Consider the following 23,647-nt stretch of genomic DNA (forward strand, 5'->3'; position numbering starts at 1 on the left):
TTATGAAGTACACCTGAGGCAAACCATTGCAGAGCCCTGAAATCTATTTAGTACAATACACCACAAGAGTCCCCAAACATTCACCTTTGTAGAGCCCAAATGATAAAAGTGGTTTTCTGATAGTGGCCCTGTGTATTAAAGTTGATAGAACTAACCATAAATATCAATTTTGCTTATTATGTGTAGACTAATTCATAAACATTTATATATACATTACACAGGAACAACAAGATCTGTTTTGTGCTACAGACTACAGTCTGGGGTTTGCTTAACCTTTTATATCATAAAAACATTACAGTTCATAAAAACAAATTGACCCCTTTTCTACTTATATGTAGGGCCTTGATATTATGAAATTCTAAAAAGTAAAGGTGGCCTTACATATCCAGATCTTCTTGTTTGGCAAGGTTGCCAAAAGAGCGCATCTGGGCCTGATTTGACTGCCAATATGCTGTGCCAAGTGCACTATGGCCAATGATCAGATCTTTCATTGGGGCCTACAATGACCAATTTACACTCACAGAAAACTCCTACTGCAGACTTTACACATTACAGCAGTAGAAGTAGTATAATGTTTTTTTTTCACAAGAATACCATATAAAATGACCAAATATAAAATGGATGTGTTAAAATTGCTGTGGTTGAAAAGTGCAATTATGATACACTGAACTGCTGATTTGTTTGTTTTACTCGTACATTTTACTCCCTTGTCTCTATATAATTAGATCTATGTTTCCAAAACAACAACAAAGCTATTACATTAGGGTTTGCTATAGTATAAGAATGTGCTGTGTCCAATAGATTCCTTGCTACAATAATGTGCTTTGAAGTTGTGTAGAAGATTAACAGGGAAATAAAATGTCCTGATGCTTCTATTTGGATCATACCTTGTCATGCAGATATTGTAGTAGACAGAATGGGTTTAGGATCTGTAAACAGAAATTGTCTGCGGTATGTATTTAAAGGGGAACTTACTGGAAAATGGTAATAAAACAATATAAAGTACCTTTTAACCTGACAGATTGAAGGTATATTCACTGAACTTTAACTGCCAAGCATATGTCAGTCTGGTTAGCTGCTATAACTAGACATCTAAGGAATTTTTGTGTATTGTAAAGAACGGAGGGTTAGTTAATTTTAGAATTTATGGCAAATTGCTATTTCTGAATGATACACTTTTTCTCTTACTTAAGGCTAAGGACTCACAGAGTGAGTTAGTTGCCTGCAATAAATTGCTGCTACCGTGGGAGACTAACTTCTCCGAAATGCCTTTCCACCAGTAACAGTAGCAGTTGCCGGTGGAAAGGCTGATCTATCGGCTCCAGTTGCCTGCAGGAGGAAACTTTATGTGACTTCGGAAAGCCGAAACGATGTGTCGGCCTTTGCACTGGCAACTCCTATTGTTCTTGGTGGAAAGACATTTTGGAGCGGTTAGTTGCCCACGGTAGCAGCAATCTATTGCAGCCGTCTAACTTGCTCTGTGGGTCTTTAGCCTTAACCTGGTATCTTCTGATCTGCTCCATTAGTTAAATGCCTTATTTTATACCTATTATTATTAACACAAATTTATAAAGCGTGCAACATAATTTGCAGTACTGTACAAAAGAGGGGTGGATACATTGAACATACAAAATACATACAAAACACAACCAGTACAAGAGTTAAAGGGGTGGTTCACCTTTACATTAACTTTCCAGGGCAGATTTATCAAAATGTGAAATTAGATCTCACCACTGAAAAATTCACCCACTTTATATTCATTCATATGGGACTTTTAGAAGCATTCTGTATTTTTAATAGGTGAAAGTTAGAGCTCATCATTTGATAAATTCACTTCTAAAAATCCAATAGGAATGAATAAAAAGTGATTCTGGTTCAATCTGCCCTTTAGTATGTTAGTATGGCGATGTCGCCAAGCGAGCGGATCTTCACCCGATATCCCCACCTACGGGTGGGCGATATCGGGTAGCAAGAAACTTAAAAAAAAAATAATCCGATTGTTGGGCCCTGGTTTCGGGGACCGCATCAACGAGCCGATGCGGTCCCCCATCCGACTGGATTTTCTAACCCGGCCGATCGAGATCTGGCCAATTTCAGGCCAGATATCGGTCGGCCAGGCTGCTCTGTTCTGCCCATACACGGCCCGATTAGCTGCCGAATCGGTTCAAGGGACCGATATCGGCAGCTATAGTCGGACCGTGTATGCCCCAGTGAATGCAGTGAATGTATATGAATAATACATAACATTTCCTATTTTTCTTTTTCTATTCACTCAGATTGTATTTCAAAAATGTAATTGAAAATATAATCTATTGTTTTGTTAGGGTTAAAGGGTTAACAGTGCATTAATGTATACAGCATTTGCATAGTTCAGGATAAGAGCTCATTTCCAGTACTGGGAAATGAAATTATATCTACAGAATTCGACATCTCTCAGAAAACGGAGTGTTTTTCTCCTGCCAGTCTTGGAAAAAACGCATTAAAGCAAACAAACTATTTAGCAAGTGACTTTTAGCAAAAGATACATTTATCATTCAGATATCATCCCTGCTGTTCAGGTTTTTCAGCTTTATTTTTGCTAATGTATTCATTGCAATTCTGCAGCTGGCATACCCATTTTATGTCGCTCATGGCTGTTGACAAGCTCCAGAACACATCAATGTCTGTAAACATAATCATATCAAATATTTGCATTTCTGCCTTTTGCTGGTGTACGTGGATTCTTAACAAAATCCTAACTAACCAGAAAGATACAAGTATATTTTGAAGCTTTTTTTTAATGTGATTCCAAGCTTGGCAGGCACTTGTGTATCAAACGCCCACCATTCTGCTAGGTTTAATCCATCAAGGATAGTTTGATGTGACATTTCAATTTTAGTCTAAATCATCTTGCATAAATAAAAAAAAAGAGAAGTATGAAATGTGCTCCAGTAATTTTCCCATGAATGAGTACTTTTTTAACCATGATATTGGTTGAGTTTTAGTACAATTTAGTGAATAAGCCCTAACCTTGAAAGAATGTTCCTTAAGAAATGTACTATATTAATTTACCTGCCGGCACTGAAGAACACTTTAAAATGCAGTGTGTGGAAAATCTGGGAACCTGGTATAGAAGTATAGTGTAGTACCTTTAACTAACTGGGTGTGGATATGTATCAATGAATGATCCCCCTAGAAATAAACTATAAACACAAGTGAACTGTAGCCTTTTTTTCCTGGAAACCCAGAATAATTATAGTGAAGCAAGGAATTTTACATTTTTCAAAACTTGTCAGCAATGAACAAGTGTGGATGCAAACTAGCGTCTGTTTTGTTAAATCTCTCACACTATGCCCCTATTTTAGTTTCTGAATAGCATCACTTCTGGTGCATAGGGTTCATAACAGCATAAGTTTTGATGCAACCTGCTAATAAAATCTTGGAATTACCACTAGGTCTAGGCTGACGGGGCACACTGGCTCTCACTACAAGTTGCAAAAGATCATGTATAGAAGTACCTTTTCTTTTTTGTGCGTTGAACTTGTAAATGAGCTATAAAGTCTAATAAACACAAATAAATCAGCAGTCAGGACCATCCCACTGTTCACTAAACTTATTTTCTCATTATCTGTTATAGGACACCAATACGATCATGGTTGATGAAGTCAATGACATAAGAATAATAGGTACCATAACAGTCATCCTCCTTCTTGGCATATCTGTGGCGGGTATGGAGTGGGAAGCTAAGGTAACATTCTACATATATTTGCAGACTATTTGCAATCTGTAGCAGTAATGTTAAACTCTCCTAGGTAAGGTGATGATGATAGGAACAACAGTCAAAGAGTGAATGAATGAATAAATGAATACAAATTTATTGGATACAGATATTGACAGACTCTTCTCCAGTTTCTGTGCATATTGTTGTTTTCTTTATATGAGTAACTAACATTGAGCCAGTTTTACCAGCCTTAAATACTCTAATAGAAAGACCAGTGTCATAGCACTCTTATAAGACTCTAGCTTCCACAGCCATGATCTTATAAATTACAGCTACATACCCACCTTGCATAAATTATAAAGCTGCCTCATAAACCTTCAAATTATCCCTGAACATAGCCTTCAATGTCTGCTCTAAAGTAGTCTTGCTTATTTACCATTGTAGGTGTTCTATGTGTAATACTGTTTAACTTGCTCCTGCTCCTACCAGCAGAGAATGCATGATATACAGCTTTCACTCACATTTGTGAGTGAATGCTGTATATCATGCATTCTCTGCTGGGAGTATAACTTGGGCGCCAGTGATTCTCTAAAAAAGCTGGAACTTGATCTCTCAATAGATCATGGCAGATTTTATTTTTCAGATGGTACAGAGTAGATTATGAGATGCTGCGGACACAGCGAGGGAAGTGTATTTCTACACCCAGAATACAAGACTCCCTCAGTGGTGGTTAAGTGGAAAATATCTCTAACAGGTTCAGAACTAAGAAATAAACCCTACTCCCCTACAAACAATACATTTAATTTTGTATGGCATTTAACAGCCAGGTCAACAAGGGCCTGCAGCATTTCAGTTAAAAGCTTTGACCTAAAAGCAGCCAGCTGTATTTTGGCTATTTACCTGGCACTGGTTTTCCTACTGCTTTTGTAGCTACCACCAAATGTTATTTGTCCAAGTGTCAAGAGTAAAATCTTACCCCATTTTACAGATGGATCATGTGACTCTACATCAAAATTCATGTTGAGCAGGGTGTGGGATGATTCTAGGTGCTTAGACAAAAGAGAGGTCTGAACTAGTTTTCTGAAGAGCAAGTCATGTAAATGGAACAGCATGTTATAAGCCATAAATATTGCTAGATAATTTAAACAAGAATCATAACAAGGAACTATTTTTAAGTATGTAAGTTAGTGCTTGTTTAAGTTTAAGCTATGCTAAGTTTTTGACAGGAATTTGGCATTTATGCAAAAGCAAAAAATTCATTTGTCTTAAATAAAGTCTTTAGAGCTCTTTAATAGGGTAGGAACATACATTTGTGTGTTAAGAAACACAAAATAGTGCAGTAGGAATTCCTTGTGCTGGGCAGTTGACAATAACAAGCAAGGAGCATGTTGCCCCTTATCTGACAGGTACAACTTACTTTGTAACCAAATTTGCACTTTGCACCTTGCCCACATTTAGTAAATATGCCATTTACTAAAAATTAATTTTTGTTATTTCAGTTCCTAGTACAATCAGATTGTAATGCTTCACCCTGAATATAAACCTTAGTGTAGAATACCAGAGAAGATAGTAACATGTAAAATGATTATATTTAGGCACACTTTAGATCTGAATATCATTGTCTGGTGTCTGCGAAGTGTCAGAGTATATGTGGGTCAAAACTGTGTTCTTTATAATGTAGATTGTAATGACAGTACATAAAATTACTCACAAACACACATAGTGCGAATCACAGATGTTTATGTCCCCGTAAGGCATATTTTCACGCAAGCTGCGCTTGCTTTTATGGGAGCAGCTTTAGTTACAAGAGCCGAATGCATAAGTGTATGTGAGCAGCTCTGCTTTGGAGACTCATACAAACACATTGGTCTATTAGCTCTTCCCAGTAACATGATTGTATTATGTATGCTGAAAAATAAATTGTATATAATAACAATATTTTGTATAATATTTTGTAAACCTGCATGGGCTGAGAAGGATTACATACTGTGCAGCATCAACCATTCTGATCTGCATTACCTTACAGAATCAATAACTAATCATGTGACCTGCAAAAAATCATAGGTAGAACATCCTGTAGCTGTCTGGCTATCGCTAAATTTTAGTTTCATATTGGATGCTGGGAATTGTAATTCAAATGGTGGTGGGCCAAAGGTTGATAATCTCAGGCCAGAGATCTGTGCAGAAACATAGATGAAACTGTCAGTAGCTATAAAAAAAGGAAATCCTGTAAATAAGTAATTTTAATGTATTAAAAACAAAAAAAAGCTAAAACCTAGCTGAGAGTAATAAAATATATTAAATTATACATGGCAATATATATATATATATATATATATATATATATCTCAATCAATATATATATCATGACTAGGAAAGATATATGGAAACACTAATGTCTAACATTTATACCTAATTCTCCATGAATATTTCCAAAGGCTGCTATTATGGAAATGCACACCTGGTACGATTTGTCCTACATTACATGAAATGTCAATATATTTGTATACTGTCAGTGCTTCTGGCCATGTTTCTCCTTGGGCATTTTTCAAACCAAATTCCTCCATATGGTTTCTGGAAGTTTATGAATATTAACATAAAACTTTAATAGATGATGTGTGCATAAAACATGTTAAATGTAGAGATACTGTATATCCTTCAGCGGTTATGAACATTTCCTTCCACATTATTATTTTCAATATTGAAACCTTTTAAAAAACATGGACCCGCAAGGCACTATATTGTGGGACAGGGTGCAATGTCGTGGAAATAAAATGATTGATGTAATGTGTTATATTATAATGTATATGAGCTGTGTTTAAATGTCATTTTTCATAGAACCTAAACAATGAAGTTTGAAACTCCTAAATAACACAACATTACTATGACAATGAAGTGAACACTAACATTCATTATGACAATAAATACTCAAAATAAAACTGTATTTGTTGTTTATTATGGAAAAGGCAAATCCTCTTTATACTGCCTTAATGATTGTAAAGTGGAAACAGCACTTGCATTTCACATACGATTAGTTCTGCTGCGGCATGAGCATTACCATCCAATCCACCCCTGGCCATGCATTAGATTTGACCCTGGTAAGCTCCAGTGCAGGTTGTGATCTACTTAAAGGACATATAAACCCTCCAGCAACTTAAAGGATATATAAACCCTCCAGAGAAAAAAATAATCAGTGAACAGCCTCTTTGAAAACTTTAAATACCTGCCACCCCTGTTATTCAAAGGTTAATACTGTACTAAGGCTGCAGCATCCCCTTAATCACTTAATGTGTAGGGTTTACATGTCCTTTAAATAGGGATAAATGGGAGTATGCCATTATTAAACTTATATTTGAGTGCCCCCAAACATACACAAATGGGTAAAATGTGATTTAGTTGTACAGATTTGGTTTGAGGCTCCCACATAATCTACAAATTGTTTTCCAAGAAATATACCATTAGCTAACTGTGTAAAACTGAAACCATAATAATTTACTGCAGGTCAGCAAACACACATATACTAACTTATGTTTCTTTTATGCTAAAGGCTCAGGTTGTGCTATTAGTTATCCTACTCATTGCAATTGTAAATTTCTTCATTGGGACTGTTATTCCAACCACCAAGGAGAAGAGGGCGCAGGGCTTCTTTAATTACCAGGGTAAGTGCTTATTTATAACAAAGTTAGCACATGGCCTTTAGTTGTTGGATTTGGGTTCTGATGTTTATCAAGGGAACCAACCAATTTTATTTTCTGCAGTTGCTTGAGAAGAATGTTTAAAAGGACTTTTTCTGTGTCAGGTGAATCCTACATCATGGAATCCAGATTATTCTTAATTGGTTTAATGCAATGTAGTTTCTCAATACTTACCAAGTAGAGATATTTTTAAGTTTCCCAGCAAGAAACAACAGTCTAAGTGGTAGAAAAGTTGTAAGTAAGGGTGTTTATTTCTGACCTTGGTATGCAATAAAGGCTTTCATCTTATATGGAGTGCTAGCCAGTATTGCTTTATACAAGGTAATTTAACATATAGAAGGACACTGGGAGATGTGCAACCATTTATAATTGCTGCAAAGTGTGTGCTGCTTATTTCTGTGAACAGCAAGGATCTTTAGCAATAATAGGTATTGGCATTTCCTTTGGAGGTGTTTGAAAGAGTGCAGTTGTGGCAAATATAAGTCTCCAGTTATTTGCATGTATTGTTTTATGTAGTCTCCAAGAAATATTTTAAGAATCAAAAATCAGAAAAAGCTGAGATGTGGGGAACAGGGGAAATAGATAAACTGTGTGGCTGAGAGCATATTCTACAAAGTGAGGTGACGGTTGCTGGGCAGAGATCATGTTAAAGCTGTTTCAAAAGGTGAAATTCAGGCGCTCTTAAAGCTATCCAACAGGCCCCCAAAATGCTATTAAGGATGATGTAAAATATAGTATGGTGTACACTGGAACCCCCATTATACCTTTTTTAGGGGACCGCAAAAATCTTTTATAAAATCTGGGAAATTGTAAAATCAGGGAAATGTGTTAAGGCAACTTATTCTTCAAGTGCTCAGATTAGAAGCATAAGAGTCAGTTTTATTAGGAAATACAAGATTTCCTGTGTTAATGACAGGGGTTAAGCAGTGCAGCATTAGTGTTAAACTAGGGAACAGCATGGGCAGGTCAGTCAGATGCACAAACTAAAGCAATAAGAGATTTGTGCATGGCTGTATGAAGTGCAGACCTATTGGAACTGAATAATTACAGGCAGAACCATGACAGAGAATGCATCTGGTTAGTATTTTAAACCTCTTAATTTCACAGAGGACAAACGGCCATTCACTTACCTGATACCCAGGCTGGTACTTCTGTTAGTAAAAAAAACCCCAGGCCAGGATACATGCAGGCGAGAGATCCTCTTCTGTCTTCTTTCTTTGCGCCGGCTGCACATGCGCAGTAGAGTGAAAAGCCTCTATCTCCTGTGCTGAGAACGCAACAAAAGGACAAGAAAGAAAGAGGATCACTAGCCTTCATAGGAGCATCAGCCTGGGGCATCAGTCACTGGGTGGGGGGTGCCATTTTGTCACCCCCAGTGATTCCACTGTTCCTTCTGCTTTAAAATCAAGGTACTTAACTGAGGTTTCACTGTAGTTTAATTTCACTTAAGTTTAATGCAGAAAGGATCTGGAAAAGTGTCCATCACATATATTGTCCATGGGGCCTGTCATACGTCTTCTCTTCATCCAATTTTAACATTAAAAAAAAAAAGGTGTCAAGCAAAAGGTGCAGTAATCTGATCATTTGGGACCAGGTAGGGTAGAAATTAATTTAGTTTGATGGTTAGATCTTAAGGTTGTAATTTTAACTGCTGAAAAATTAATAGACCTACTTTAGAAAAGTGGAGCATTTTGAGAGCTACTACATTCTGGCATAGAATTTTAAAAAATGTTCATTTTAAATCCACTCAAATTTGTAATTATCTAGAAACAATAGAAAAACTTAATAAAACATACTGACAGTTGTTTTTAGGGCTGTTACTATACATAGGACAATAACTGCCGATCAACCAAATCCATTGAGTGAATAATGAATACAAACACAGCAGCTGACCTAGTTTACATCTCTTCCTTATAATTCAGCTTTACAACATTCCCCTGATCATTATGTTTATGTGGCCATTTTTTGTGTAAAAAACATTTATTCTACCTTAATTACAGCGACAATATTTGCTGAAAACTTCGGACCAGATTTCAGGAACGGAGAAGGATTTTTTTCAGTATTTGCTATTTTCTTCCCTGCTGCTACTGGAATTCTCGCTGGGGCAAACATTTCTGGTGATTTAAAGGTGCATTTTCTTGTAAATTATGAAATCATGTAGAATTGCAGGCAAATGAAATATTGGAAGAGATGCAGCATACACTTTTTAGTGTTTATAATGCATTAGTAGGTAAAAGGGATATATTTGTGATATTTCCAATAAACAGTGAAAAAGAAAACAGATTTCATGAACTTGGTCTAATTTACTTAATAATAATGGCAATACAAATATAAAACATGTAAGAAGGAGTAGTGAGCTCTGCAGTTTTAAGCATCATATGAACATCATCCTTAGTGAGATAATTGATCCCAGAAAGATAAGTAGATAGTAGGGTTGTCTATAATATGTCCCCCAACTTTACTCTCTCCCCCACACTGGCTTGGGCTGTATCACTGCTCACAAAATTATAATTTATTTAGGCTCAAAGTGATGCTAATTTAGCAATAGCTGAAAGGCTGGAATGTAAATCTGTAGGCACAGAAGGAACAAATGTGTTTTCACTTAAAATAGAAAATTCTGTACATGATTTATAGGCACAGCAGTTTGTAGGACCTGACCAGTTCTGATAATTTGTTTGGCATCCTACCCATACTGGTTGCCAGTGCTGTTTGCTGTTTTTCATTGTCATGTTTTTATTACGTGTCTTCATTCATCACCAGGTTCCATTCTGTAATGGCTTGTCCTACAGTTGTTTTTATATAACACTTTGTTGTTTGTCTGTTGTATTATTTATTAGCCTCTCTGAAAATAGAAACACTATTGCTAAGAGGTTTTTTATTCTTTTAAGGATCCTCAAGGCGCTATCCCAAAAGGAACAATGTGGGCTATTTTGATCACAACAATTGCCTATCTGGGAGTTGCTATTTGTGCAGGTAAGTTTTTAAGTATCTGTGGAGCTTAGTTCCCAGCCTCTTTTAACATCCTATGGGGACAAAAAAAGCAATTAGTTTGCCCAAGTGCAGTAACCTATAGCAACCAATCAGCAGGTAGCTTTTACTGGTCACCTGTTCAAAAGCTACCATCTTATTGGTTGCTTTGGGTTACTGCACCTGGGCAAACCTAGTGCCTTTTATTACATATGTGGGTATAGCTATAAAATGCTGAGAGTTGTAGGGAACTAGGGAAAAGAAAGGTAGTAAAAAGATGAGAAGTGAAGATTAACAGGGAAGAGAACATAAGAACATTTGGACAAAATGTGGGTGGGGGAGAGGTGAGAAAAATATGGCATGGAGAAATATAGGATCTTTAAGTGAAATATAAAAAAAAGATTAGGGAAGGTGGAAATTGTGGAAACACCAGTAGTTCTTGTGATGGTGACTGGGTGCCGCAGTTCTAGTACTGGGCTGGAAAGGGAAAAAGACATTATTGCTAATATTGTTGGAAGCCTAATAACCAATAGTTTCTACTGATGGCCTCTGTATGACTTCTGTGTTAAGAGCAGCTGTGATCCATTTAGGATGTTTCAACAACTTGGATCAAACTTGTGTTCCATAACGGACAATATGATGCGATTGGTAGCATTTTCTTGATCTACTTGTATCTTAGAAGCCATTTTTGAATGTGATGGTAATCTGAGTTGTTAGCTATGATATTACTTTATCTGAATCTAATCATATTTGCACTTGTCACAGTAATCTGTAAAAATGGGCAACTGAAGGTAAACTCAAATGTTTAGGCACCCCCAGTGACTAAAATTGTTTCTATTGCCTCTGGGGCCAGCATGGCCTTTACGCCAGCCAGGGGTATTTTACAGCAGCACACCATGCTGCCATATTCTATCCTGCTCCCAGGCCTGCCTTGCTGGGTGCACAGTACTGTAAAGCTATAAAAATTATTATAATGGTCCTGTGCCCGTGGCAGCACACAGCGCTCAGCTAAAAAAATTCCCCAAATTGTGTTTTGTTTTTTTTTTAAAGAACAGGGCTCAGTGTAAGTAATTTAAGTCACTGGTTGTACCTAACAAATTGCCACTTCCCAGTGTTTTTAACTTTCCTCTAAACAAGATGATACCACATTCCTGGTCCATTAGGGTCTTGCTTGTGCACGTTATTAGCTAATTTATCATCTCTGGAAAATTAATGGCCCTTGGCACCAGCAATGTATTAAATAAGTAATGTTGCCTTAAATGTCATAGTTTGACTGGAGCTGATTAATAAATACACATACATATGGTACAATGCATATATTTGCAAAATTAAGACTAAAGTCAGCCATAACCGGTCACTTATATTTACTTATATTTAGAGCAACTGTGAATAGATAAGTTACCTAATACACATGGACCATTTTACGTAATATTCATTAAAAATTATTCATATATGACGATGTGTGTTGAAACCTGTTTTTTAAATTCTACAACCTACTCTTTCTTGCCATAGCGGCTTCTGTAGTGCGGGATGCCACTGGGAATCTGAATGACACAATCACCTCAGCATTTAAGTGCAATGGTTCTGCGGCCTGTGGCCTTGGCTATGATTTTTCCATTTGTGAAACACAAACATGTAACTATGGCTTGATGAATAACTTTCAAGTACGTATTAATCACCAAAATCTAAACATGTATTCTGTGGTAAACCTAATCATATCTTTCCTGATGTGTTATGGCTTATATTAGGTGCCTTTTATTTCATTTCAGAGTAAGTTTTCTAGTACAACATATTTGTTAAATGTAACATTGATTATACACATGACTAATACAAGAAATTGCTCTTTCCTTTGCAATGTGATTAATAATTACAAACATTACATTCAAAATATATATCATAAGGTTAAAAATTATGTTCAATTTGCTGTATAAAACAATTACCAGCTATGTCAAACAGAGAGAATTTACAAGGGAAGAAAAAGCAGCTCTGTCATTATTTGCCTGTAGACTGCCAGCAGTTGCCATTTGAGTATATTTGCAGCCAAACAGTAAGCTTCTAAGGTCTTCTACTTGTGGGCAGATTGATCCACCAGGATAATTCCCTGTAGATATTGGTTCCCTTGCACAGTTCTGTCCATCCAGCCATTCACCAGGATTCTTCTTCTCATATAAAGGGAAGACAAACCACTGTGAATGGTGCAAAAGTCAAGACTCCTTCTACTACTGAACACATTGATTTCAAAAGGGAACTTCAGTAGTACAGTAAGCTGCAGTACAGGTGAAGCAACCCATAACATTGTAAGAGAACAGGATAAATACACAATAGTTCGTCTAGAACATGTTGCTCACCAACCACTTTGATGTTGCTCCCAGTGACCTCACAGTTGGTGCCAATTTTTGAATTTCCGACTTGAAGCATAAAGACCATGTGTACTGCTCAACAGAGCCCCCTAGTAGTCTGCCACATTGGGCTACTAATTAATCAATCTGAGTCCTTATTGGTCACATACTAGGAAAGTTTTTGTGCTTGTGTTGCTCCCCAGTTTTTCTTTCATTGAAATTTTGTTCATGGGTAAAAAAGGTTGGGGATCCCTGATCTAGAAGAATAGGGGAGTATAGAACAAATCTAAAGGGAATTGAAAAAGAGGCCAATTAGGAGAAAAGAAGGATAAGAGAGAATTCAGAAAAGCATACCATCTAGACCAGAATAGAGTTGGCCTTTAATTTACAAGGAAAATAATTTGGTCAGTGGCCATGTTGGGGTAAAGCTTCTTGCTGCACCACTGGCTCCCATGTCTGCCACTGTTCTGCTCTCCTCTGCAATTCCTATAATGTAAATTCAACAATAGGTAATTCATCATCTGTTTATTTTGCTTTTAAAAATAGTATGTGGACATAACTTGCTGAGAGCACATAACATATAAGCATTTATATTTATACATGAGTAAGACCTGCAATATTGGCAAAGACCTCAGCAGTGCTTGACCTACAGTAATAGAGTAATTGTATCATCTGATTTCCTCAACTGAAGCATGCAATATGGCTGATCATTCTCTCACACTTAAATATTGCTAATAAAATATTGCTAGTAAATATTGCTAAGAAGGAATAATCATTTCATGTCTATTCAATATAAGCAAGGTGCATGTTAACGATTTACTTTATCCATAGTTATAGTGCACTAGACATTGAAGGACTAACAATAAACATGTAGACATTTAGTATCTGCTCCATTGCACAATAATGAACTTCACTTTGGACTGTGCTCATGTTTGTTAAAAGTGTTACGGTTTTAATCAGGTTACATATGATTTTTTTCGCACTTTGCACATTATCGTCCTCTGTACATGAATTACCATAGGTTCCTCAGGTTTTTATGGCACTTCATGGAGTTGTGGCCTGTGTTCGGCAGAGCTGTACTGATTAGGGGCAGGAGTGGGGAGCCACATAGACAGCCAATACCCATCCCCCTAACAATTGTTATTCAATTGTTTACTATAATATATTTCATTCTTTTACCCTAGGCCTATAGCATTTTGACCACCAGAACCAGAATCAAAGGGGAAGAGGTAGAAGTCTTTTTAGAGGCCCAGTCTACCTTATTGAGTTAGAATTGAGCGGATTAGGGCACTGGCTGACATAGGGCCCCATTGTTCCTGACAGCAACTGCTGTAGTGATCTCAGGAAGTACCACAGTGGTCAACATATTCTTCCCATTTGCTTTTGCTTCTCATTTAAATGAACAGAAATGCTCTGCCAATAGCAGATGCTGGCAATATTAGGTAGGGTTCAATCAGATTACTAACGTTTGTCATAGTTCTCCCTGAGTGCACAGGGGCAGTTGAAATGCCTTGAGAACCATAAGGTTAATGGCATTGCAATTTAAGGAGCCCAAAAATGTGGCACCAAAGCATCTGGAGCAGCCCCCAGTTAATAGCCTTGAATTTAATTTACCTGACAAGCACTGATATTACCCTTAGATTTACAGACAGGCTTCTAGCTGTGTGTATAGCTGAAAATTAGGGCTTATCCAAATTACTACCTAGTGCTTTATAAATAAAATGTATCCCATGCAAATCCCATTTGCTGAAATTGCACATTGTTTCCAGGAAAAATAAACAGAATCCCATTAACAGCTCCATTGATAGACAACCATTGCAGGTCAATAACATCTTTTTTAATAAATGCAGAGAAGTGATGACAACTACAAGATGTCTTTCTTAGTGTATGCACGGCAGTACAGCAATATATTTATTTAGTGGCTTAGAATGATAAACAGATCATTTCTCTTACAGCCCATTGCAATGTCTCATTATATTCTTCACACTGAGAAATGTGTTTGTGTGCTTTGGATCAATTTCTTTTTATAACATGAAGTATTTGTTCTGTAACTAAATATGTCCCTTCTAGAAATGGCAAAGAAATTAATAATATTAATGAAATTACAGTACAAATGAAAAAAAAAACCTCTGAAAGGTAAAATAAATTTCTTATGTTTTCATGGTTTTATTTGGTGGTCATTAATATATATTAAAAAGAATAGCTTCAAGCCTTCTCAATACATAAAAGTTATCCATTATGTGTTTAAGACTGCCAGGAAGCTCTGTAGCGCAGGAACCTTCACATTCAGTAGAAAAACAAGTTTCTGCTTTACAGAGGCAAATATCATTGATCAGATTTAGAATCCCTGTTACTATTTAAAGTTCTAGGTCATTGATGAAACCCTTCTTTAAAGATGCACCCCATACATGTTCCCTTAACATCAGCTCTGGGTATTTAGACCTCTCCCATGTGATAACACACCTATGTTTTTTTGCTTTGTATTTGTGCCTGTGCTGAAGATAGCTTCCAGTGACTATGTAAATAGAGGGGACTGAGTTAGCACATTCACCAAGGAACAGTGCCATTTTGAGTATTTGTGCCACATGGCTACCTTACCTCCCACCACAAACTTTTGGGTATGAGTAAGAAACTTGTGAGCCCAGGCCTACCCAGTTCAGTCAGTTATATAGTATATCATATCAGAGTATAGCATGACAATATTTTAAAATGTAAATAACATCACGGGGAGCACTCACCAAGAGCCAAGCACTTTCCACGGGTCTCGTGCTACCACATCCAAGATGGCCCCCGATCCAGGCCCGATTAGAATGCAGCAAAATTTTAACTTTATGTACTTACCATGTATACCCTATATGTATCTATAGTATAGAGATGGTACCTTGGGGGTTAACACACATCATGGGGGTGGGTTTACTTGTGTATTTAAGGTAGTGGTGGGTGTTACCTGTTATAGCTTCTGAGGAAGTGGCAGCAGGCCACGAAACGCGTTAAGCTGATGGTGTAATTTGTTTGCTATATGCTTTTAATGGAGACATGAAATAAAGAATATAATTTTTATGGAGAAGTGGTCTTGGCGTGCTCCATCTACCAATATGTATTTCGCAATATTTTAAAATGTGTTTTGGTTTGCAAGCTTCATTGTTGTACATTTCTCTAGGTTATGAGTATGGTGTCTGGGTTTGGACCTTTGATTATTGCTGGCATCTTCTCTGCTACACTTTCTTCAGCTTTGGCATCACTTGTCAGTGCACCCAAAGTATTTCAGGTAACATAATGTAAAATAATCAATCAGGCAATAAATATAGCAATCTCTTTTATTAGTTTATAAAGTTTACTTAATATGTATAAATCAGAATTTGCTTACTTAAAAGAATACTGTCATGGGAAACATGTTTTTTTTTCAAAATGCATCAGTTAATGAAATTTCACATGGAGCTACCCATATTCTTCATTTCCCAGGGTGCCACAGCCATGTGACCTATGCTCTGATAACTTTCAAGTTACACTTTACTGCTGCGCTGTAATTTGGAGTAATATCCCACCCCCTCCCAGCAGCCGATCAGCTAAACAATGATAAGGGAGCAAGATAGCAGCTCCCAGTAGGTATCAGAATAGCACTTAATAGTAAGAAATCCAAGTACAGCTTGGAACTCCTCCAGCTATGTGGGAGTAGGAGAAACAATAGGTTACATGAAAGCAGTTCTAATGTGTAGCACTGACTCTTTCTAAAAAGCACAATGCACAGGCTGCCTACACACCAATGTTACAGCTATAAAAAAAATACATTTCTTGGTCCAAGAATAACATTTTAAATGGTAGAGTGAATTATTTGCTATCTAAACAGTGAGATTTATTAATAAAAAGTGCACCATAAAAATCATGACAGTATCCCTTTAAAGAATTTATATCTCAGGCATAGTTGTGTAAATAGTTCTTACTTCCCTCAGCTAAATACCATTGAGAGCAAAGTGAAAAAACAGGTTAAATACAATTTTATTTCTCACTTTGCACATTATTGTCCTCTCTCCATGAATTACCATAGGTTCCTGATATTTTTATGGAACTTAATGAAGTTGCGGCCTGTGTTCGGCAGAGCTGTATTGATTAAGGGCAGGCGTGGGGAGCCACATAGACAGCCAATACCCAATAACAGTTGTTATTCAATTGTTTATTATAATACTATTTTATTATATTACATTTTCAATCCATAATATATATTATAGTATACACAGTGGCTTCACTAAAGGTCGATAACGCTTATCGCATGCTTTTTTGAGTTAAAAAAGCATGCAATAAATACTGATTCATCAAAGTCATTTTACATGCGTTAAGACACATATCGCATGCGCAAAAAATGTATGCATTATTTCTATCTCATTGCGTTAATTAGTGAATAGAAATAGTACTAACGCATGGTTCACAAACACATATGAAGCGTGAAATGGGCAAAATATTGCTTAAATCTGTGTGAATATTAACAACTACTTGGGGTAGGCGGTACTTTGCGGTTTGTGAGCTTTTGGCAACACAACATGGAGTTTGCAGTTGGATTTTTCCAAGAATGTGTTGGCCCTAGAGTGATGCATCCTCTAGTTTTCAGGGAAATGGTCATTTTCAGAACAGAAGTTTTCAGAAAGTAATGGTTACGTGCGTAATATTGTGTGCTAATATCTCATGCGACAAAATATATAGTGTGAGGCGGGAAATAACGCAAGAAAATCGCTCATCGCGAGATAAATAACGCAAAGAACATCGGCTCTTAATTATGACAAGTGTCCTTTTAGTGAATCGAGCGTTAAGTTGCAAAAAATAAGAAGTGATAAAATTTTTAACGCATGCTATAAATAGCGCTTGTTTTATCGACCTTTAGTGAATCTGCCCCTATATGGTAGTTTACATAAACTTTAAAGTGTCACTGCAGCTTTTCTGTGGTCACTTGAGGAGAATAAATGGACATAGTAAAATAAAGCACTGGGAGACATTATTACAAAGAAGTAAGTAAAGTGTTTGTATTGTTTTGCCTACAGGCTCTCTGCAAGGACAACATATACAAAGGACTTCATTTCTTTGCCAAAGGACATGGAAAGAATAATGAGCCAATCAGAGGATACGTCCTAACTTTTGTAATTGCGCTTGCATTTATTCTGATTGGTCAGTATATTTCATTATTAACATATTACACATGCAGCTTTAATACTGGAAAGGATCTAAATATAAATGCAAATACATGCATGACTGGATCTTATACTTGAACAGAGGAAGATCTCATTGACCTTTTAAAAGATGCTGGATTCTAGAAACCCAGACCCAAACTAAAGATTGTACATTAATATGACCTATAGAACAGTTTGACTGTTTCCTTAAATAAGTAAAATATGAGTAATACATAACATTTATGTGTCATGCAGGCCTTTAGTTTAATGTACATTGAAGCCTATAACCAGTTTTACCAAAATAATATGTATTCAGAGTTGGACTGGGCCGGCAGGACAGCAGGAAAAAACTCCACCCAGATTCGATCCCCGCCGGCACTCCCGCACTAACCACCCTCCCCTGCACCTTGTTAAGTATGAGATATGTATTCTCGAGTGGAGGGGTAGCGGGGGCCCCTGGTTGGGTGTGTGGGGTCCCTGGGGTGGCAGCCCCGGTCATCCCCGCACACCCCAGTCCGACCCTATATGTATTTATATCCAGCAATATATACTTTCTAACTTAAACCTTGTTGCTAAAATATAAACCTATATATCTTTATTTTATGCAGCTGAACTGAATGTAATTGCACCCATCATTTCCAACTTCTTCCTGGCTTCTTATGCCTTGATCAACTTCTCCTGCTTTCATGCTTCATATGCTAAATCCCCAGGTGAGTGGGCTTCTGCCAAACTGCCTAGTGATGCACAATATTCAGCCAATGCACCTCAGCAGTCAGACCATACAGATGTTAACAAGAGAAAACTGGGTTTCTGCCAATGTCCAAACCTTCATCACAATTGTCCATAAATATTTTTGGTAACGTTTCCCCATCCCCAATTTTTTACAGTTCCTCCATTCTGGTGTGCTCTCCATTTGTAACATTCAGTCCTAATTAGCCAAACTTCATACTACAATTAGCTTTTAGGGGGCAATGTAAATGTAAATCTATAGTCTATGTTAATAACCCACAGCAACCAATCAGAGTGTGATATTCCATCAACAAGGATGGGATAAACAGGTTCTGAACCTTTTGTAAAGCAATTTTTGCTGTAAGTCTGTGAAGTGATTGATGTTTGCCAACAATGTTAAAATGCAGAATGAGAAGCCATGGGAAGAGACCTTTTGCAGTTGCAATTCACTGAGCAGTAATGATATAAGAAACCATCAAGAACCTGCGCAGCAAACTGACACTAGTACATTATTTGTATGAGCTGAATGTTTCTGTGCAGTAGCTGAAAATCAGTATTTACAGCAGAGAATGCACATTTAAAGGGACTACTGTTCTTGTATATATAGATCAGTTAATTATTTATTTCTGGTCAAATTTCCTACTACAAAGGTGGTTTGGCCACTCTGTAACTTGGAACTCATGAAGGTGGCTTTTCCATGATAGGACAAAGAGTTAAGCAAAGGTTGCCAGGAGCCTTGTCATTACCACCTCCATCATTGGAGGCAACACTTACAGCACCCTTTGACTTGACTCCAGGTCAAGTGCCTTTGCATGTTTTTTAAACTCCAAGATTGATTTATAATCTTTCCATTACTATAGGCAGAGGTGTATTCTATCTGACAAAACACAGTTCAGAGTGGTTTTCAGAATGATAATCCTTAACATTTTCTGATCTATTTCCTGATGTTACTGATTATTTAGACTTTTTTTGCGGGGGGGGGGGGTAATCTCTTTATTTCACATGAATCCCTTGCAAACATGGGCACTCTTGCACAGTGTGCTCTAGACTTTAAAGGAAAGCTATTGCCTTATATAAACAAACTGCTGATCCTACACAGCATTTGCAGCTTTACATATTTTATTTTTGAGTAGTTTGTCCGGAGTTGATTCTTTTGATATCTAATAAAAGTGATATTACACTGTTATGTAACATGATATACCTTACCTAGTAGATGCAACTATCATCCAACTATAACCCAAATGCATACAGTTTACTGACTAGTACAGATCTTTGGGTTTGTTGAAATTCTGTCATAGAATGTCACTTGGGTGACTTTGCTGCTTACTGTGTTCAACTGGTTGTACCTTGCCCATGACACCTCAGTAATGAATGTATATTGGAATGAAATATGGGTTATGACAAGACAAGCTCGCATGGCTGACATGTTATTCTTATCAATAGGCTGGAGGCCTGCTTTCAAGTATTACAACATGTGGGTGTCCCTGTTTGGAGCCATGCTGTGCTGTGGTGTGATGTTTGTCATCAACTGGTGGGCTGCTCTCATCACTTATGCCATTGAGCTTTTCTTGTACATCTATGTGACATACAAGAAACCAGGTAAGATTCTATGAGAAAAAATTGCCTTATTTCACTTTGCACCATGCTCACTTTATTAAAATAGCCCCAGTGCTTTTGTAATTTCATTAACTGCTCAATGTAGACAGGGGTCATTTACAAAGTCAGAAGTGGAAAAACACTATGTGGCACAAGTGCACATCCCCTTAGTGCTCATACAGAGAGCTCTTCTGTACGAGGGTCTGGTTGTGCTCTGCACCTCACGCTAGATAAAAAATTTGGAGCAAGGTGCAGAGTGCAGTATTGGTGGGTGCATGCCAGCACTAACCTTACCGCATACCACAGAGCAAACAGCTGTATGTGGGCACCTATGTGTCATTTCTGCACTTTATTTATGTGGGCAGCCACAAGTTTCCATGATCTGAAATGGAGAGCAAAGACCTGCCGCAATTCATGTAGGCTAAAAGGCAGGGTTCAAAGTGTGAAAACATGGTTGACTGCGCCCATTATTTAAAAAAGTGCGCAGTCTCTTGTCATGGCATGGTTCTATTTAAATGCAGGTTTGGGCATTGAGTTTAACATTTATGTAGTAGAATATGTGACAGATATTTTAACTATGATTGCTACTAATACTCTTACTTGGTCAAGATTTTAAAACGAAAACTGAATGCATTGTGTAACAATTTTTGGACAGATGTAAATTGGGGATCATCAACCCAGGCTCTTCAATTCAAAAATGCCTTGGACAGTGCATTAGGTTTAAACTGCATTGAAGATCACGTGAAAAACTTCAGGTACGTCCAATGGCAATTGTAATGCATCAGATCACAGTCAATGCTCCATGTATTCAACTAAGTTTAATTTTTGATTTCTACAAATATAGGAATGGGATGTATTATTAAGAAACCTGTTATCCAGAATGCTCCAGAAATTCAACAATGCCATTTCTTATGTTTTACTGTTGGAATTTGGAAAATTAATATTATTTCTGCTGTTTTGCTTGCTCTCAGTTAGATATAAATCTGTGCATTTCTACAATAGCATAAAATATTCCTCAGTAACTTTTAGTGTTTTTGTGCGTACCAGTTTTTGGTACGCACAAAAAATTAAATGAGGGACTCCCATATGGTTCCCCTAGCCAGCCCCTCAAATGCATACAGCACTGCATTTATGAGGAAAGTGCCAAAAACTTAATAGCTTATACCTGTATTTGGAACTTTGTACCCTGCCCCAAAAAAACATAAATGGCCCTTTATCTGGCCATCTAAGGATTCTGGGAGTTGAGGCTGGCCTTCCATTGAATTTACTGTTAATCAGTCTGTTTACAATATCTTTGCAGACCTCAATGCATCGTTTTAACTGGAGTGCCAATGACAAGACCAGCTCTTCTTGATATAACACACTCATTCACAAAGAACTCTGGGCTGTGCATCTGTTGTGAAGTGTTTTCGGTAAGCTTTGCTTTGCTTTATGGATACCTGCTTTGCTTCTAGGGTTAAACCTAATCATAGTTTCAGAGGGAGTGTGACACTCACTTTGCAATTTTCTACTGGGAAATGGGTTCTGGAAGTTGTGTTGTATAATATAATACAGCCAATTCTGAACAAACAATAAACAGATTAGGTTGTTTTAAAGATTACAATTTAAGTCATTAAATCAAAAGTAAAACACGTCTCACAGTTTAATCTGGCCCGAAAATAGATTTTTCTATCTAGATAAGACCTTCACAGTTCTTAAGACTCAATATCTGCTTCTCTGCAATGAATGTCAAGTGGTTCTAGCAGTGACGTGGCAAATGCCTCTATGTCAAACCACTGGCTCATGTATCAGCATTAACAACTTCTTTTCCCAGTCAAAGGACACAAGCGCTCAATGATGGCTAGTGCATTTATTAAAGAGACCTTTTACTCACCAGTTATGGATTCTTATAAACATGATGGTTTGCATGGCATTTCTTTCTGACTAAACAATGCTGCTCCTTTCCTGCCAAATGTAATTTTCCTAGGTTCATGCTGCAGGGAGAACCTTGATTTTTGGAGTCTTTACATAATATTTAATTTTACATTAGCATAGAAATTATAGACAGTATCTTCATATTATTACAGACTCATATGTTAAAAAATAAAGCTTCATGTGCTAAATATGTATTAATAGGGCAATGACAGACGGGGTGTTTTGATGCACGCATTTTGTTACAAAATGCCCTAAAATGCCCTAAAACTTACTTTCCATGGCAGGTAGTAAGAATCACTACAAATACAAAATTTCACAAAAAAGATATATAAGATAAGATTATGCAATTTAAGTTTTTTTGGATGATTTAGGGGCAGATTTATCAAAATGTGAGTTTAGAGCTTAATACATAAAAGCTCAACCACATTCTATTTATTCCATTTTAGAAGCCTATTTATTAATGGGTGAAAGTTAGAACCCAGCATTTGATAAATAGAACATGGCGAGATTTTATGTTTTAAACTCTAAACTCATATTTTGATAAATCTGCTTCTTACAGTTGCAGAATTCTTAACTACTGATGTCCTACTGATGTACTGATTCTTAACCTTTCCTGTGTGTAGAACAATTTAAGAAGGTTGTTCACCAGTAAAGAGAGTCCCATATACGATAATCAAATTACCACAGTAATTACCTCATAGGCACAAAACATAGCCATTATATATATATATAAAAGCAAATGTCTGGGGTCAAAACTTCAGCTGCAGTGGGCTCCAAGTAAATCCTGCCTACTTTTAGTTTAGAAGAAGACAAAAAACCCACATGAAGCTTTCAGAGGAGGAAATCATTCCTTCATGGCTCCAAAAGACCAATCTGCAAGTCCCTAAATCAACTTTTTAATCAGTTCATTTCTTTAAACTTGTTAGAAAGAAATCTAACTCCTTTTTTGAAAGTATCTGAAGCCATTTAATGTATCTGCCAGTACCGCTACAGGGAAAAAATCCACAACTTCCCATCTCTCACTGTAAGAAACCCTTTTTGCATCTTGATGTAACCTCTCTGCTTCTAATCTCATGGGATATCCTACTGTCCTCTGGAAGGAACTACTAGTGAATAAGGCATCATCCCAGCTTGGTCAGCCTTTCCTCATAACTATCATTAGTTTAGTTGTTTGCCTGGACTTTTTTTAATACAGGTATGGGAACCATTATCCGGAAACCCTTTATTCAGAAATCTCCGAATTACGGAAAACCCGTCTCCCATAGACTCAATTTTAGTCAAATAACTAAAAATTTCAAAACTGATTTAATTTTTATCTGTAGTAATAAAACAATACCTTGTAATTGATCCCAACTAATAATGATATAATTAATCCTTATTGGGTGCAAACCAATCCTATTTGGTTTAATTCATGTTTTATTGTTTTTTTAGTAGACTTAAGGAAAGGAGATCTAAATTACTGAAAGACCCCTTATCTGTAATACCCTTTGTCCCAGGCATTCTGGATAATGGGTCCTTTACCTGTACTTAAAATGTAGCTGACATGTACCT

The 23,647-nt window shown here is 36.9% G+C and overlaps 1 protein-coding gene across 3 annotated transcripts in view; it reads left to right on the forward strand.

The window, feature by feature from the left end:
* slc12a1 (solute carrier family 12 member 1) overlaps positions 1-23,647 on the forward strand; it is a 72,682-nt gene that overhangs the window by 20,932 nt on the left and 28,103 nt on the right. For all 3 annotated transcript variants that reach the window (XM_012959480.3, XM_012959479.3, XM_002936567.5), the window contains exons 7-17: positions 3,617-3,727; positions 7,248-7,359; positions 9,396-9,523; positions 10,284-10,368; positions 11,875-12,026; positions 15,862-15,969; positions 17,732-17,855; positions 18,466-18,567; positions 20,030-20,185; positions 20,838-20,937; positions 21,483-21,594. In XM_012959480.3, the coding sequence (XP_012814934.1) occupies positions 3,617-3,727; positions 7,248-7,359; positions 9,396-9,523; positions 10,284-10,368; positions 11,875-12,026; positions 15,862-15,969; positions 17,732-17,855; positions 18,466-18,567; positions 20,030-20,185; positions 20,838-20,937; positions 21,483-21,594 (1,290 nt within the window). The remainder of the gene's footprint in view (positions 1-3,616; positions 3,728-7,247; positions 7,360-9,395; positions 9,524-10,283; positions 10,369-11,874; positions 12,027-15,861; positions 15,970-17,731; positions 17,856-18,465; positions 18,568-20,029; positions 20,186-20,837; positions 20,938-21,482; positions 21,595-23,647) is intronic.

The sequence above is a fragment of the Xenopus tropicalis genome, chromosome 3 (genome assembly GCF_000004195.4).
Source record: "Xenopus tropicalis strain Nigerian chromosome 3, UCB_Xtro_10.0, whole genome shotgun sequence".
Lineage (NCBI taxonomy): Eukaryota > Metazoa > Chordata > Amphibia > Anura > Pipidae > Xenopus > Xenopus tropicalis.